This window comes from Stegostoma tigrinum, chromosome 37 (assembly GCF_030684315.1).
Source record: "Stegostoma tigrinum isolate sSteTig4 chromosome 37, sSteTig4.hap1, whole genome shotgun sequence".
Classification (NCBI taxonomy): Eukaryota; Metazoa; Chordata; class Chondrichthyes; order Orectolobiformes; family Stegostomatidae; genus Stegostoma; species Stegostoma tigrinum.
Genome location: NC_081390.1, coordinates 9,682,274 through 9,698,951, shown reverse-complemented (window position 1 = coordinate 9,698,951; position 16,678 = coordinate 9,682,274). Strand labels below are relative to the sequence as shown.

Below are 16,678 nucleotides of genomic sequence, written 5' to 3'. Positions count from 1 at the left end.
CTGATAACTCCTCCTTTGCTTCCCTCATTAGCCTGGGGCACAGCTCAGCCAGGATGCTGATTTTTGTAACTGTCAGTCAGTGCTTCACTGGGCAAGAGACTGATTTCTGTTCCCTTAAGGATGGGAAGGAAAACAAACTCAGGAAAAAGATCTGCATTTGCACATATCTATTGAAAGGGGCATCAGTGGCATTCATTGCATCAGCTGGCATAGAATGGTGAGCTGGGTTTGGTACTGTGGAGTACTACTCTCATTGCACTCCCAGCACGCAATAACTTTGTGAATGAAAGATAAAGCAGGAACGGAATAGTTCAGTTTCAAAATTTATCCCGGTAACTAAAGTTTAGCAGATCCATTTGGATAGGATAGTAGAGATGGTGTTAATGGGTACCATCAAGTACTGATCCATATTGTTTACTCTCAAGGGGGAAGATATGCTTGAAGAATGGTATTGTTACAAATCACCAGCCCTTCTGTGCTGTAAAGTGGACTCCCATTCAAAGTGCAGAATTATTAACCCTTTTATTGCTTCAGAATAACTTCTCAAATGCTTTACTTAGCTTTTACAGCAAAGGGTGCTTGTTTAAGAACTGAGCTGACATTTCTATCGAGTAGAGACGATGCAAGTCATCTATTTTTCTTCCCTCTGCAAACAGGTACGTCTCTGGTGCAGCACCTAATGACTGTGTTGATCAGCGAACATGACAGACTCTTCCCTGTTAGCCACAGTGACCCACTGAGCCCTCCGCTTGAAGTGACGTCGGTGGGTAAGCGCTGTCTGGTGGAGTGGGTGTCCCAAGAGGAGTGTGGAGAGACAAGGACTGACAGTAACCAAGTGGGCAGCTTCTGCAACAGCGCAACCTCACTGGACGTGAACATCAGCACGCCTGTGACTGTGTCCAAAAACGCAACTCAGGAACAAACTGACAAACAGGTTCCTACAAGCACCAGCCCGAGCAGAAGACTTCAGACCCTCCCTGGGTGGAAATATTCATTTAAACAGACAGGGGGACGGTCCAACAATACTAAACTAAGTGGTTCGACTTTAGATATTCCTCACTTAACAGCCAGCGGGAATTGGCTCATGAATGGATTATCGTCACTCCGAGGACACAGAAGGACTTCCTCAGGGGACAGAGTCAAAGAAACGGGGTCATCGCGCCTGTCGACATACGACAATGTCCCATCCTCAAGCCTTTCCTTGAGTATTGGGGACAGGCAGAGCATTGCTAGTACTTCATGGTCAACGTCATCCTGTGAGATTTCAGTAGTTGATTCCAGTAGCTCTGCAGTTTGCCATGAGAGTGATTCTTCGGCGCTGAACTGCACGAAGGCGGACTGGCCTGTGCAGGTGACCCAGGCACGGGACGCATCGCAGAAGGTGGAGACTGACAATAGGATCGAGCAGTTTGATGTGTGCATCAGCAGCATTAGCTGCAGCGAGAACAGTGACTTGGTTACTGCATCGAATGACTCTGTCACGTGTTCGAAAGCACTTCAAAGTCTGATCACAGAGCTCAAGTCAGAACTGACCAAACAAAGAGCAGAGTACGAAACCAGGATTAAAAGGTGATAACAAGACTCGTAACCCTCGAGTTACATGCATAACTGCTTTGCAAGAAACCAGGTTAGAGTTCAGCATTAGAATTAGGCATAAGTAGAATGCACCGAGGGCAATTGGTTTAAAAGTGGTTTTCCACTTGCTGTTTAATTAGGATGTACAAAATCCAAGCCAGCAGCTGGATATAAAATATATCTGCATCCTGGAACTGCACATGTGGAAACATTTGTACACGTGCACATAGCTTTTCCATATGCTGGAATTCCAGCATGTATTTTACATCCCCAATTGGAATCAGACAATGTAACACATTGGGGTGGCTCAATGGTTGGCACTGCTGCCTCACAGCACCTTGTACCCGGGTTCAATTCCACCCTTGGGCGACTGTCTGTTTGCAGTTTGTACATTTTCCCCATGTCTGCATGGGTTTAGTCCCACAGTCCACGATGAGTGGGTGAGGTGGATTGGCTGTGCTAAATTGCCTTGTAGCATCCAGGGATGTGTAGGCTAAATTGATTAGCCATGGGAAATGCAGGAATAGAGGGTGGGTCTGAATGGGATGCTCTTCAGGGAGTTGCTGGGGACTCAATGGACCAAATAGCCTGCTTCCACACTGTACAGATTCTTCAGTGAAGCCTGATGGGTCCCAACCAGCTTTCCCCAATGATTACTGGGATTAATATAGATATCAACTGCAGGTTCTTAAAAAGATAGCAGCTGCTACCTGACTGCATTTGCAGTAGGTACAGGGTTGCTGCAGTGTCTGTGAGAAGGTCAAATACTTACTGTTTCCAATAAGTATGTGCTAATTGTCCAACAGCTCATTCCCACATTAGGAATCATAGACAATACTCAAACCTCTTAGGGCAGTGACTTTTAAAATGTTTCTTGATAACATTTCCAAACTTAAATTGAAGTTAATATTGTTGTTCATTTTAAATTGATACCACCATCACCTCAAAGAATCCTGCTCTTTGGCAGCAGATTATGGTGGATGTGGTTATCTCAAATGCTAATTGTGACAAATGCATCAAAACCTGAATGGCTCATTTCTGCCTTTTCCTCTAGTCCAGAGGGGAGGCGATGGCCTGGCAGTATTATGGCTGGACTGTTAATCCAGTGACTCAGAACGTTCAGGACACCAGGGTTCAAATCCCACCATGGCAAATGCTGTAATTTGAATTTAATAAGTACCTTGAATTAAGAATCTAGTGTTGAACAAGGGTTGTTCCTGATAATCGACAATGGATTCATCTGATTCACTAAATGTCTTTTAGGGAAGGAAACTGCCATCCTTACCTGGTCTGGCCTACATGTGACTCCAGACCCACAGCAATGTATTTGACTGTTATCTGCCGTATTGGCAATTGCTAATGTAGCCAGTGATGCCCTCATTCTGTGAATGAATAAAGGAGAAAAAAATTCTGTTTCTGTTCAAGATGACAAATTGTGGAGCTGGGTGAACGCACCAGGCCAGGTAGCATCAGAGGAGCAGGAAAGCTGGGTGTTTCTGATAGAGACCCTTCGACGTCAGCTGTCCTGCTCCTCCGATGCTGCCTGGCCTGCTGTGTCCCTCCAGCTCCACACTGTGTCATCTGACTCCAGCATCAGAAATGGAGATAGTATGAAGTGCTGATCAAACTTCTCTCATTCCACCTTTTTGTCAACTTGCTTTACATCTTGATTTTTCCAAACTCCATTCCATACCTCAATCTGCTCCCTTTGATCTTCAATAATACATAATTTAAAGAAAAGTTTCCAATTTGGATGGAGATCCTCAAGACAACTATATTTGCTTCAGGGGGAGCTTTATGAATCCAGACAGACAAAACATAGGCAACATCTTCAACAGATGTTATCAGACATTTCCATTCTGCCACCAGGACATGTTATCAGGCATGGAGAATGAAAGGTTTGAGCCTAATTAATGATAAACAAAGCAGCTGACTGACTGACTAATCATCTAAAGTGCTCAGAGCAATCTAAATAAATATCAGGGTATTTAAACAAGCATGTTTCCAGGAAGGGCATGGCTTTCTTTTAAAGAAAGATTTTATTACCTTGGGCTATCTGCAGTGATAGCAGTTTCCAGGCCATTTCCAGTAAAGCATGTAGTCATGAAGTGTTTTTTTGGTTTGGTACCAGAGGAGATTTTGGCACTTACGTTACCATAAAATCAACAAGAGATTTGTAAACTAATTCCACAGTTCATTAAGTAAACTATCTAATTGCATCCAGGGTGTGGAAATTATTTGATGGGGTGTTATCTTGGTTTTGGAGATTAGGTATTTGTAATGTTGCGTTCAACATTCTGTGTCACAGTGTCTCTGAGAGGCAGTGTCAGAACCACCTGTGAAGTGGGAACACCCAAACTCTGCAGAATACTTTGACTGTCGATCCTTATTCACAAAGTACATTGCTTCCATTCAGAATGTTCTTATACTCATGACAAAAGTATATTGCTGCTACTGTACCCGATTCATCCAGAAGTCATACTTTGGACAATGAAAATACTCTTTCACCACCAAACTGAAGTGTCAGCTCAGACTACATCTGAAATCTCAGATATCCATCATTACGTAGATTCCTGTCATAAAGGCCTTGTCTTGTGAGGAAAGGTTAAGCAGTTTGGGTCTATACTCATTGGATTTTAGAAGAATAGGGACCAAGGGTAATGGGTAGAAGACAGGAGAATGGGAGTTGAGAAAAATATCAGTCATGACTGAATGGTGGAGCAGTCCCAATGGGCCAAGTGGCCCGATTCTGCTCCGGTGTTTTCTGGCCCAGTGCAAGATGACATTATTGACACATACATTCTAAGAACTTCTGACAGGGTAGATGCTGACTGATATCCCCTCCACTCACCTCCCCGTGGCCCCAAAGAAAAGGCAGGAATCTAAAACCAGGGGGCATGTCTTCACATTAAGGGCTCTTTGATGTATGACAGGAGACCCTCCAGTTTGCTGTACTGTTCTATAAGATAGTGTCTTATATGATATTTCCTGCCTGAGCCTTTGGCCCTCAACTCCCCTCAAAGCAAAAAAAAAGTCAGTCTGACTTGGAATCGCACTTGCATATATTCAGTGATCCAGCCTTCACTGATTTGTGAAACACCATTCTGACAACCAAAAACTCTCAGAATACATTCCTAACCTCCACCTTTATTGTGAAACGTTGTGCTCCCCCACCCCCTCTCCAACCCAGTTTTAGATTAGCTCCTCATCATGGTGGTGCATTCTGAGCATTCACCTCATTAGCCCTGTTCGTCAAGATCATCTTTCATTCTACTAAACACCAATGATTCATGGACAATTGCAAGAATCTTGTCATCTTGGAAACTAAAAATCCAACTGAACCATCCTACAATGTAAGCACATTCCTTAATTTAAGGAAACAAAACTGTACACGTTACTGACTGTTGCTGTACCAATGTCCTGTATTGTTTTACCACCTTCTGCTCCCTTGCAATGAAGGCCAGCATTCCATTTGTCTTCTCATGCTAACCATTTTGATTCATGCATGAGAACCTCTAGACTGCTTTATTCTGCAGTCCCTCTTCATTTAAACAACTTTCTGCTTTCCTATTCTTCCTACCAAAGTGGATAATCTCACACTTTACCACCATCAATGCCAGCCTATTCTTTGCCTGCTCACTCGATCTCTGCATGTACATCATAAACTCAAATCATTGAGGAATAATTATTATGCCAGGAATAGGTGGTGTAGAAAAGGATTGTTCAATCCTCAGACTGACTCTAATGAGCTAATCTCGGTTGGAGGTGCTTAGCCTTGACACCAGAAAGACAGCGAGTGTCTGCTTACATATTTGTTATCAAATAACACGTTCAAAACTGAACGGGTGGATGTCGTTTGAAGAGCAGACTGGCTTATCTGGGACATGTTGCCCTCAGAATTCTGATCAAAATGTTTTAACAGTGCTTGGCTTTGGCAGGATGGAGTTCCCTGTTCAGCTACGTTTAACGTCTACAATTGACCAAACAAAGCAAAGATTGTCTCTGCCTGAACATGTATCTGCTATTTCTACACAGACTAAGGTCACTTTCCCAGTAAGCGAAGTTGCTATTTTCACTTGTCAGGGTGTAGCCACTCAGCCATCATCTCCCACCTCCTACAAACAATGTTTGTCTCTGTCCTAACTGTTATCAGAGTCAGAGGCCAAATTGCCCAGGGTCTGCCAACTGAGGCTTAACATCTTTATGTCCAACGTTAATGAAGACTAAATGCGGCCTCCTTTAATCAAAATCTGTCACCATCTTTGCTATTTCTCTCCTAACTTGCTTCAACCCGAGTGTATGCCAGCGGGTCAGATATTTTTGTTTGTGTTTTGGGACCCTCATGATAATGACTGCCTGCATTCCGACCTTACTGAGCTAAACCAGCACAAGCAATGATCGCAGGAACAGATTTTTTTTGTGGAAAATCCATTTGTGTGCACCCTCGTTTAGTGTTGCCAAGACATCAACTGTTTCACTAACCTCTCTGCAATTTTGTCTTTCTCTGCATTCCTCAGTGTCACCTTTGACTGTCCACCTTAATTTATGCACTAGTTTTTGTTTTAGTTCTAGAAGTGCATAAATCTGTTTCTTACTACTTAACTTACAGATTAAGAATGGAAGTAGGCCATTAGCTGATAAGATCTGCTCGGAGATTCAAGATGATCATTTGTGTTCTGAATTCCACATTCCCCCCGATAACCTTAGGCAGGTGAACCTAACACGAATTTGCCTGAAAACCTCTGAAGTAGACAGAGTCTCTATCTTAAATTTGACCCAAATTTAAAACTGTACAGTTTCCAGATATATTCACCCACAAGAAATGCCCTTTCCACGTCCACCTTGTCAACATCAAGGATCTTTTCAACTTAAATCAAAATCCCCCTCCCTCTCTAAAATCCCAGTGAAAACAAACCCAGCCTCTTTAATCTTTCCTCAAGAGGACCTGCTCATTCCAGGTCTCAAATTGAGTGAAGCTTCTCAGAACAACCCTACTGCATTTACATCTTTTCTGAATCAAGGAGACCAAAACTGCACAAGATATTTGAAAGTGATCTCATCAAAGCTGTGTGTAATTGAAACATAACTTTCCCTTTATATGGGGGGGGGGTGGGGGGGGGTGAAATCCCTGAAAGAAATGTGGTTGCTGGAAATCCAAAACAAAAAGCAGAAGTTGCTGGAGTTTCCCCAGCGACCTCTCACTTTACCTTTTATGTTTAATTCCTCCCCATAAATGTTAGCATTCCATTTTCCTTTGTAATCACTTGCTGTACGTGCACACACTTCTGCGACTCATGCACTTGAAGACCCAGATTCCTTAGCATTCTGTAGTTATACTGTATTTAAACAATAGAACATAGAACAATACAGCGCAGAACAGGCCCTTCGGCCCTCGATGTTGTGCCGACCTGTGCACTAAACTCAGCCCATTCCCCAACACTATCCCATCGTCATCCATCTGCTTATCCAAGGACTGTTTAAATGCCCCTAATGTGGCTGAGTTAACTACATTGGCAGGCAGGGCATTCCACGCCCTTACCACTTTGACTAAAGAACCTGCCTCTGACATCTGTCTTAAATCTATCACCCCTCAGTTTGTAGCTATGCCCCTCGTACAAGCCGAAGTCAGCATCCTCGGAAAAAGACTCTCACTGTCCACCCTTTCTAATCCTCTGATCATCTTGTATGTCTCTATTAAATCCCCTCTTAGCCTTCTTCTCTCCAACAAGAACAGACCCAAGTCCCTCAGCCTTTCTTCATAGAGCATTCACTCCAGACCATTCAACATCCCAGACCTGCACCTTTTCCAATGCTTCCACATCCTTCCTGTAATGGGGTGACCAGAACTGTGCACAGTATTCCAAACGAGGCCACACTAGCATTTTGTACAGTTGCAGCACGACATCACTGCTCCGGAACTCAATCCCTCTACCAATAAAACCTAATACACCATATGCCTTCTTAACAGCACTATCAATCTGGGTGGCAACTTTCAGGGATCTATGTACATGGACACCAAGATCCCTCTGCACATCCACACTACCGAGAATCTTTCCATTGAACCAGTATTCTGCCTTCCTATTATTCGTCCCAAAGTGAATCACCTCACATTTATCTGCATTGAACTCCATTTACCACCTTTCAACCCAATTCTGCAGTTTATCCAAGTCTCCCTGCAACCTGCAACATTCTTCCACACTGTCCACCACTCCACCGACTTTTGTGTCATCTACAAACTTACTGACCCATCCACCTATGCCTGCGTCCAAATCATTTATAAAAATGACAAACAGCAGTGGACAGCAGCAGATCCTTGAGGCACAGCAATAGTAACCGGACTCCAGGCTGAATATTTTCCAACAACCACCACTCGTTGCCTTCTTACAGAAAGGCGGCCAGTTTCTAATCCAAACTGCTAAATCTCCCTCATTCCCATGCCTCCGTATTTCCTCCAATAGCCTACCACGTGGAACCTTTTCAAAGGCTTTACTGAAGTCCATGTACACCACGTCAACTGCCCTACCCTCATCTACATGCTTGGTCACCTTCTCAAAAAACTCAATGAGGCTTGAGAGACACGGCCTGCCCTTGACGAATCCATGCTGACTATCTCCAATCAAATTGTTGCTTGCTAGATGATTATAAAGCCGATCTCTTATAATCCTTTCCAAAACTTTTCCTACAACAGACGTAAGGCTCACAGGTCTCTAATTACCTGGGTCATCTCTACTGCCCTTCTTGAACAAGGGCACAACAGTTGCAATCCTCCAGTCCTCTGGTACTAAACCTGTAGACAATGAGGACTCAGATCAATAATACTCTGCTTTCTTTTCTCCAGTTATTCCTGCCAAAAGTTTTGACAGACAAAATGGGAAAATATGACTTCCTCCTAGGCCATACATACATTTCTATGTTCCTGTTATGTACATATGGTTTCCTTAATCAAACTGTAATAACTTTGTGTGATGAAGGGTCTAGGCCCGAAACGTCAGCTTTTATGCTCCTGGGATGCTGCTTGGCCTGCTGTGTTCATCCAGCCTCACATTTTATTATCATGGATTCTCCAGCATCTGTAGTTCCCATTATCTCTGTAATAACTTTGTTCCTGTTTTGGGTGGTACATTTGTTCGGGATTAAGCCTTAAGAATAAGATATAGGAGCAGAAGTAGACCATAGATTCGCTCCGTCATTCAGTGAGATCTGGACTGATTTAATCATCAACTTCACTTTCCTGCCTTATCCCTATAATGTTTTTGATTTCCTAATTAAATAGCTGTCCATCTTATCTTTAAAATGTACTTACCAACTCAGCTTCAGCAACCGCTGGAAGTAATGAATGCCATAGATTCACTGCCCAGAGGGTGGGAGGTGGGGGGAATCTTCATTTGTCTTCAATCCCATACTCTGAAACTGAGGTGGCCCCCAAATGCACCAAGAGCTCGTTTCAAGCTGTGCTTATTGAAACACAATGAAATTCAAGCCTAATTCTCCAAAATTTAGCCTGGAAAATACAGAAACTTTTAAGTATTCAGTTTTATTGATTAAACCGGTTTAGAGGACCAATTTACACATACACACCTAAAAATGAAAAGAACAGTGGAAAAAAAACCATGGGAAATCAGGAAATGAAGCCATGTTGACAGGTTTACATTTCAAAAGGTTGAAGCAATTTTTTTTTAATAAAGTTAAAATTGACGAAGGGAGAGATTTGGCTGAGAAGCCAAAATTTATAAAGTACTAATTAAGTTCAAAATAATTTAAAAAAGGAAGAAATGGACAGAATAGATCAGTGAGGAAAGATTATCATAACCACCTTGTCAATTTCTCAATTTGTGCATTGTTAAGAATTGTACATAACATGCACCTCTTAGTTTTTGCATGAGATTAGAGATTTTTTGTTAAAAATTAAAGCAATTCACAGTGCCTATAGTTTTGTAAACTTCTTTGCTACCATTAAGACAAAATCTTCAGTGACGTGATCAAATTATTGCCACCTCTAAATTAATCAGCTATTCTTAAATCTTCATCTCCTGGCCAGTAACAGTGTCTTGTCACATTTTACTACATGAAAGGCATTAGATAAATTCAGGTTGATGTTGCTGGACTGGTTAGTCTCCTAATTGCTACCCCTGTGGAAACTGGTTCATCTAAAGCTGCTGCTGAGCACATCATGCATAAATGCAATTCCTATGGTTTGACAATTTGAGCATTCTCCCTTGCTTTTCCAATGGTTGCAGGACACTTCTTCAGTCATCTGGGTCTCGAACACTTTAGAATTCTTTACCAAATGCTACCTGTTGTCGTCAAAATTAAACTAACTTAGGTAGTCTTCCAAACGTCTCTGCTGGCTGTGCGTTTATGTTTGCGTGCACCTCCAAAAGATACCTTTTGAACATATTCCCTGCTAAATGTATTAACTTCAGTACAAGTGACTTATGAAGGGATGGGGTTAGCACCTACGTGGGAGCCCAGTTGAGGAAGGAACTGTGAAAACGTCAAAATGGTCCGGGTAAAATTTAAGAAAGAGTCTTGGAAAAGAGAGATGAGAAACTGCTTGTTTATAATGCCATCTGGCCCTTTTATGCGTGCTGGCTGTCTACAACAGTAACTCAGCTAGTTCTGACCATAACCCCACCCTGCCTTTTCACCATAACCACAGAAACATTCTCCAGACCGAAAGTTGTCCGATTCCCCCATGAATACTACAGTTGAATCTGCCCCCAACATACCGTAAAGCAAGCATTTCAGATCTGACCTACTGATGGGTGAATCAAGTTTTTTTGTAGTTACTTTTTTGTAGCCACTCTAAGTGCGTGCAGGCTAGTTCTCAATTCATCCATCAACTGGAACAGGAGTTCAGGAACAGGGCAAATTGCAAATTTAAGATGAGGAACATATGGGATTGGGAGCTTTCAAAGCTTTCATCCTACTTAAATATGACACAGCTAACCCCGCCATCTGCGTCATGTTAGTGGTTGAAGATGGTTGAATGCAAAATTAGCTCGAAAATGTCAAAATGTGGGTCCTTTTCTCCAATCAGGATTTCTTGCAAACTCCAGTCTGGTAACTTTGTTAATTTGGAAGTTGCGTCACATTAGATTTCAGGAATCAAAAATGTGTTGTGAAAAGCAGCAAAGGTTAATTGTATCCCTTTTCTCAGGCTTGAAGGGTCTAGCACAGAGCTGCGATTACAAGTAAACAGACTGGAAGAGGAGTTGGACCAAGGGAAGAAGAAATACACCATGCTTGAAATAAAAATGCGAAATGCAGAGCGGGCACACGAAGATGCAGAGAAGAGAAACCTGCTTCTACAGAAGGAGATGGAGGATTTCTTTGCCACGCTAGGAGACTTGACACTGGAAGCCAAGGAAACCAAACCCAAATAGCATAATGTTGCGTTTCTGTTCTTAAAACTGCAGCATGCAAGACCATGGAAGACACTGTTTACACACTTGACATTTTATAAGGAACGTATGAATTTATTTTTAATGTTATGGATTAATGCATTGTGAGTATTAATAGATAATTCCATTTTGTACTACCTGTGTTTTTCTTTATGTTGGAAAGGCTTGTAGCTCCCACAGGTTGTACACATATTAACTTCCTGAACAGCATCTTTGGCAATCGCTGTGTCTTCTGGATTAAGAGCATGCCACCCTTTCTTGAGAAAGAGTGGTGTAATCTGATGGGGGAGGCCTACCCCCTTGGTCCAACAGGCCTGGCAGGAGCTGCCTTTGTGTACTTTCATAGTTTGGGTGGACTCGAAATAACGACTCTATGATATTTGCACAAACAATCAGACTGGACAGGGCTGAATGCAAGGCCAAGTCGGTCAGTCCTTCACGGTTTTTAGGGCCCAAAAGTATCAAGTTTATATCTAAATCGAGCAACTTGTTACTTTTCAAAATTACCAGTTTAAGACAGACTGGACCAGTAGTAAACCTGAATTATATTACCTGTTCCATAATGTCAAAACCCTTCAACGGACATGCGGAAATCACGAATTTATCATTACTGCCACCTGAATGCCAAGTTGACGTGGCAGTTAGTTCTCTGTTGGCCATAAAAGATGAGAAATTAATTTGAAAAGTACTTAAGTCTGGCAAATTGTACAAGAACTTTGTTAAGTACATTCTGCACTAGGCATATTGTGTAAGTTTGCCTCCTAGAGGCACAAACTCTCACATAAATTCACCAAATTTGATTTGTGTGCAATGTTATCTGAAAGTGTTTGTGTCAGAGCGAAGCTGATATCACTTGGCCTTGACAGAAACTGATGAGAAGTTGAGATTGAGCCCAATCTGTGGAGGCAGGAATTGAGGGAGAGGAAGAAAGTGATTAGAAGACGGGTTGACTAAGATTTGAAACGAAGGACTATCTCAGTCAGTCAGTCAATGAGAAGGCCTTTGTGAAACAATGCACGAATTCAGCATCATAAAACCTGTCCTGCTATGGGGCTCTTGGCTTGGAGGTAGTGACACTGCCATGGTGCCACAGGGGACCGGGTTCAAGTCCTACCTGCTGCAGAGGCAGGTCATGACACGCCTGAACAGATTGATTAAAAATATCTAAAATTGCCACTCTTTGTTTTCTTGTCTCATTTGTTCACGCTAAGAACAATTGTGCTGGATTTCTGGCCCCTAAAAGCTGCAGGAATATCACTGCAATTTACATCTCACCAGAGCAATTCCAGTTTATCCAGTCAGCAATAGTGTCTTCAAGCAGGTGGAAATTTGAAATAAAAGCGATGGGGATTTTGAAGCCAAACAAAACAAAAAATAATCAGCTTAATATTCCTCAACACTGCTGAGCACTGAAACTCCTGATTGCATGTACTGCAAACCAAAAGTAAATCTTTTAAAATTAAGGCAATGTTTGTAACGTCCCATCTCCTTGCACAGCCACTGACCTAGCCAGCCACACGCATGCAGAATATTATAATGAGGTAGAAAACTCAGGAGATAAATGCCCAGTGTAATGATTTTCTTGTTTCTGTCTTCTGTTCTACTTAGTTAATCTTAGGGAGGCACGGTGGCTCAGTGGTTAGCAGTGCTGCCTCACAGCACCAGGGACCTGGGTTTGATTCCACCTCCAATTGACGGTCTGTATGGAGTTTGCACATTCTCCCCGTGTCTCTCTGGGTACTCCCATTTCCTCCCATGGTCTAAAGACATGCAGGTTAGGTAGATTGGCCATGCTAAATTGCCCCATAGTGTCCAGGGATTGGAAGCCATGGGAAAAGCAGGGTTTACACAGATAGTTTGGGATGCTGTTTACAAGGTCAGCGTGGACTCGATGGGCCAAACGGCCTGTAGGGTTCTATGAAGCAAGGGCTGCAGATCTGAAGGGCAAGGAAGTCTGTATTTACAGTATAAGTTGCCAACTGCAAAAGCACAATAAATATCCCACAGGTAAGTCACAAGGCAGATAATCTGAAAGGAAATGCCTAACTCAATCTTTTACTGTATTAGGGTTTCAAGCTAACACCAGTTCATCCATGTCTGATGATTATTGTGCAGCAGGCATGACATAGAATGGCTCACTCACAAAAGACATGAACTAGTTTGAGAGAACTGTCACGTTTCACTTGGTAGGTTGGAGGATCGTGTTCAAAATGAACTAGTTTGAGAGAACTGTCACGTTTCACTTGGTAGGTTGGAGGATCGTGTTCAAAATGAACTAGTTTGAGAGAACTGTCACGTTTCACTTGGTAGGTTGGAGGATCATGTTCAAAATACAGACCAACACTCTCATTCTAATTAAGTTACTTATATGTGGAACTGTGTTTTAACACTCCTTGTGATAATGCATTGGTTACCATTTTGAACTCTCCAGAGACAAGACTCATCCTGATGTTGCAACCTTGTTGCATCGGTGTGTTAATTCCTTTGTCAAATTTTTTGGAATGGCTTCTAGTATAGTCACTGTCATCCAACATTTTAGTGTACTTTACGGCTGCTCCCACCATCCTGCTGAATTCTGCATACCACAGACTTGCATCAAAATGATAATGCACTTCTCAGACATGAGACATCTTTGGCACAGTTCCTTTTATTGTGAGAGAGTCTGTGTTTTCCTGTTTCCAGCAAATTTTCACATCAGTAAAAGAAAACCAAACATGGCCAGAGAACAACAGGTGCATTATCCACCTATTTTCACTCCTGAGAAAATGGCTTTTGATTTATTCAGACTTAACATAACCAGCATGTTTCAAGCCTCTTGCACATATGGTGCAGATTATATAGTCATTAATGGTCACATCTAATTAAATCACAGTTTCATCACAATGCCATTCAAAGACTGAATCAATGACTAGTTAGCATCCATGTCAAGACAGTCTATTGCTGCAATATTGATCTGAGTTACAGGAATAAGTTGGGAGAAGTAGATCTGGAAGGCTTAAAGTGGATGTTGTTCTGTATGCAAGGCATACATTTTGTAAAGGTGTTTGCCCACACTGTCAATCAAACAAAATCTAGTCCTCAAATTATTGTTACAAGTTGACTTGCAGTTGGGGGATAATGTGTTTAAGGCAAGTGCCATAAAGTGCAATTGTTACTGACAGTATAATTGCGCAAATGAATTAACTAACGTTCCAAGAAACATATCAGTGAGAACATCAAAAACTTTGGCTCATAGAAGAGAAGAGGAATCGAAATGTAAATGGGAAGAATATAAGAAGTCTTCTTTGGGATCAAACAGGTTTACAGCAATGCGTTGATTCCAATATTGGGTGGAAAGTCTACCAAACCAGGTTATTACACACAAGGTTTTCCTCTGGCTCAGTTTGCATGTGGCTGTATCATTGACAACACTCACTGTTAACTGTGAATGGTGGAAGAAGTCCACTAACTGCAATTTCCCCTCCCACCCACCGTATTGTTGATAGGGACCTCATGGTCCCTATACTGAGAAAACCTAGAGGCAACCAACTATAGCAGTTTCTGACATTTGTATAAATCTATATCTACTGATCAAAAGCTCAGATCTTTTTATTTTGTCCTTCAGCTCATTTTTGCTGCCAACGACTATCAGTCACATAGCTATTTTTTGAGTGAAAGGGCCTGGACAGATTATAGGCTCTTCAACCACACAGTACAATATACCGAAGCTCAATCCCAATCAGGCCCAATTCTAGAAGTTGTCCTGCACAAAACAGAGGATGGGAAGTCCTGGTTACTTTTTAAGCCCAGAGATGCTGAAACCAAGCACAAGACCCACCTCAGATCAATAGCTCAACCTGAGCTGGGAAGTCAGAAATGTTGGTGTCTTTCAGCTCAACAGAGAAGGAATAAAAATCCTTCTGCAAACGAATTTAAAGATGATGCTTGCTCCACCAAGTAGAATTGCAATGATTTGTGGAGGCTACTTGAGTAGCAAGAAATGACCCTATAGTCTAATATCACAGAAGGCCTCAAACTATTTCCAATCACCATTATTTTGGCCTCTAGTTGTGGAGGTTGGAGGCCTTGAAGAAGTGTCTGCTGCGTTCTTCTTTGAATGTTTAAATAAAATGACAGGGACACAAACAGCCTGTGGGAGCATCTCAGTGTTAGCAAAAAATAAAACCCCGTGTTCACTGAGCACCAGTTATTTACATTCTGTTTACATTTGGAAGTGATCAGACAAGAATACTGGATAATGTGCAGTTTGAATTTATTAACAATGCAGGATTCCATTACATGTTTGTATATAAACTCAGGACAGTGTCGTTGCTTTTTCTGGACAGGCCAGCTGTTGAAACAGCTGTGCACCACATAATTACAGCAACTAAAAAGCAGATTACTTACCTGCGGGTCTGAAATAGGACATGTAACAATACAGATTTAGTGACAACAGTATTAATACATATGCCTTATTTTTAAAGATTAAATTGCTAATCAATGGGACAGCAAGATATCCAATTTTCTGTAACTTGTGGAACCATGTTTGCAGAATACTTATGGACCATTCCTCATAGTCCATGCATTGATCAATGAAGATAAAAGTTATCTTTGAAAATAAGGCCTGTACTGAGCATCAACAAATTATTGCTTGAAGCGTGAACCAATTTGCACATAGTTTGAAATTCAAGCATGTCTTTTGTGAGACATTTCAGATTTTTCAATGTCCAACCAATGTTATTGATGTATTTCATTGTTTTTTTGCACTATTTGAAAATGAGCTTGTTAAGTGAACGGGCTCTTATACTGTTCTTGTATTGAATATATTATGCTTTTGAAGAGAAACAATGGCCAATTTTGTGGTTTTTACATGACATTCTAAGTAAAGTTTCGTGGAAATCATTTAAAGAATAGTGCTGTGCAATGATACATGCAGCAAGGTAAATCTCTGCTCAGTATACCCCAGTGATAGCTTATTAAATCAAAACAAGATCACTTCCTTTATCACCCACCCTGCCCATATTACTGGAACACAGTCTTCCAAGAAATTTAAATCTTGAACAGTTAAAGGAGTTAAAATTAATTAGTGAATAATAGAAGTCCGAGTTAATAAAACTTGTTGTATAAACACAGCAATTAAATCAACATTTAATAGAGTTGCATTTTGGTCTTAATTTTTAAACTTCAACAATTACAGACAGTGAAACATCAAATTCTTCCTATTGTTCTCACTACCTCATTTTCACATTGTTTTAAGCACATATCTCCCATAGAGCAGGTCACACAAAACAGAAAACTTCACTATGACAATAAAATTCGGTACATATTTCAGATTAGGAATTGGTGTACCTAATTAAAATTTGCAATGGCACGCGTAAAGCAGGGAATTACCAGAGAGTCACAGAGCCATACAGCACCGAAACAGACCCCAACCGGTCCATGCCAAACATAATCCCAAATTAACCTAGTCTCATCTGCCTTTTTCTGGCCCATGTACCTCCAACGCCTTCTGATTCATGCACTTATCCAAATGTCTTTTAAACATAACTGTACCCACATCCACCACTTCCTCAGGAAGTTCATTCCACGCGCGAACCGCATGTAAAAATTTGCCTGCGTTTTTTTTAATCTCTCACTTTAAATAAATTCCCCTAGCTTTGAAATGACCCACAAGGGAAGACACCTACCTACCATTAACCCTATCTATACCCCTCATGATT

The 16,678-nt window shown here is 41.6% G+C and overlaps 1 protein-coding gene across 5 annotated transcripts in view; it reads left to right on the top strand.

The window, feature by feature from the left end:
- The window catches only part of LOC125467627 (rho GTPase-activating protein 22-like), a 305,993-nt gene extending 290,259 nt beyond the window's left edge, over window positions 1-15,734 (top strand). For all 5 annotated transcript variants that reach the window (XM_059640302.1, XM_048563745.2, XM_048563744.2 and 2 more), the window contains 2 exons: window positions 657-1,569; window positions 10,736-15,734. In XM_059640302.1, coding sequence (XP_059496285.1) covers window positions 657-1,569; window positions 10,736-10,961 — 1,139 coding nt within the window. In that variant the 3' untranslated portion in view covers window positions 10,962-15,734. The remainder of the gene's footprint in view (window positions 1-656; window positions 1,570-10,735) is intronic.
- The last annotated feature ends 944 nt before the right edge of the window (window positions 15,735-16,678 follow it).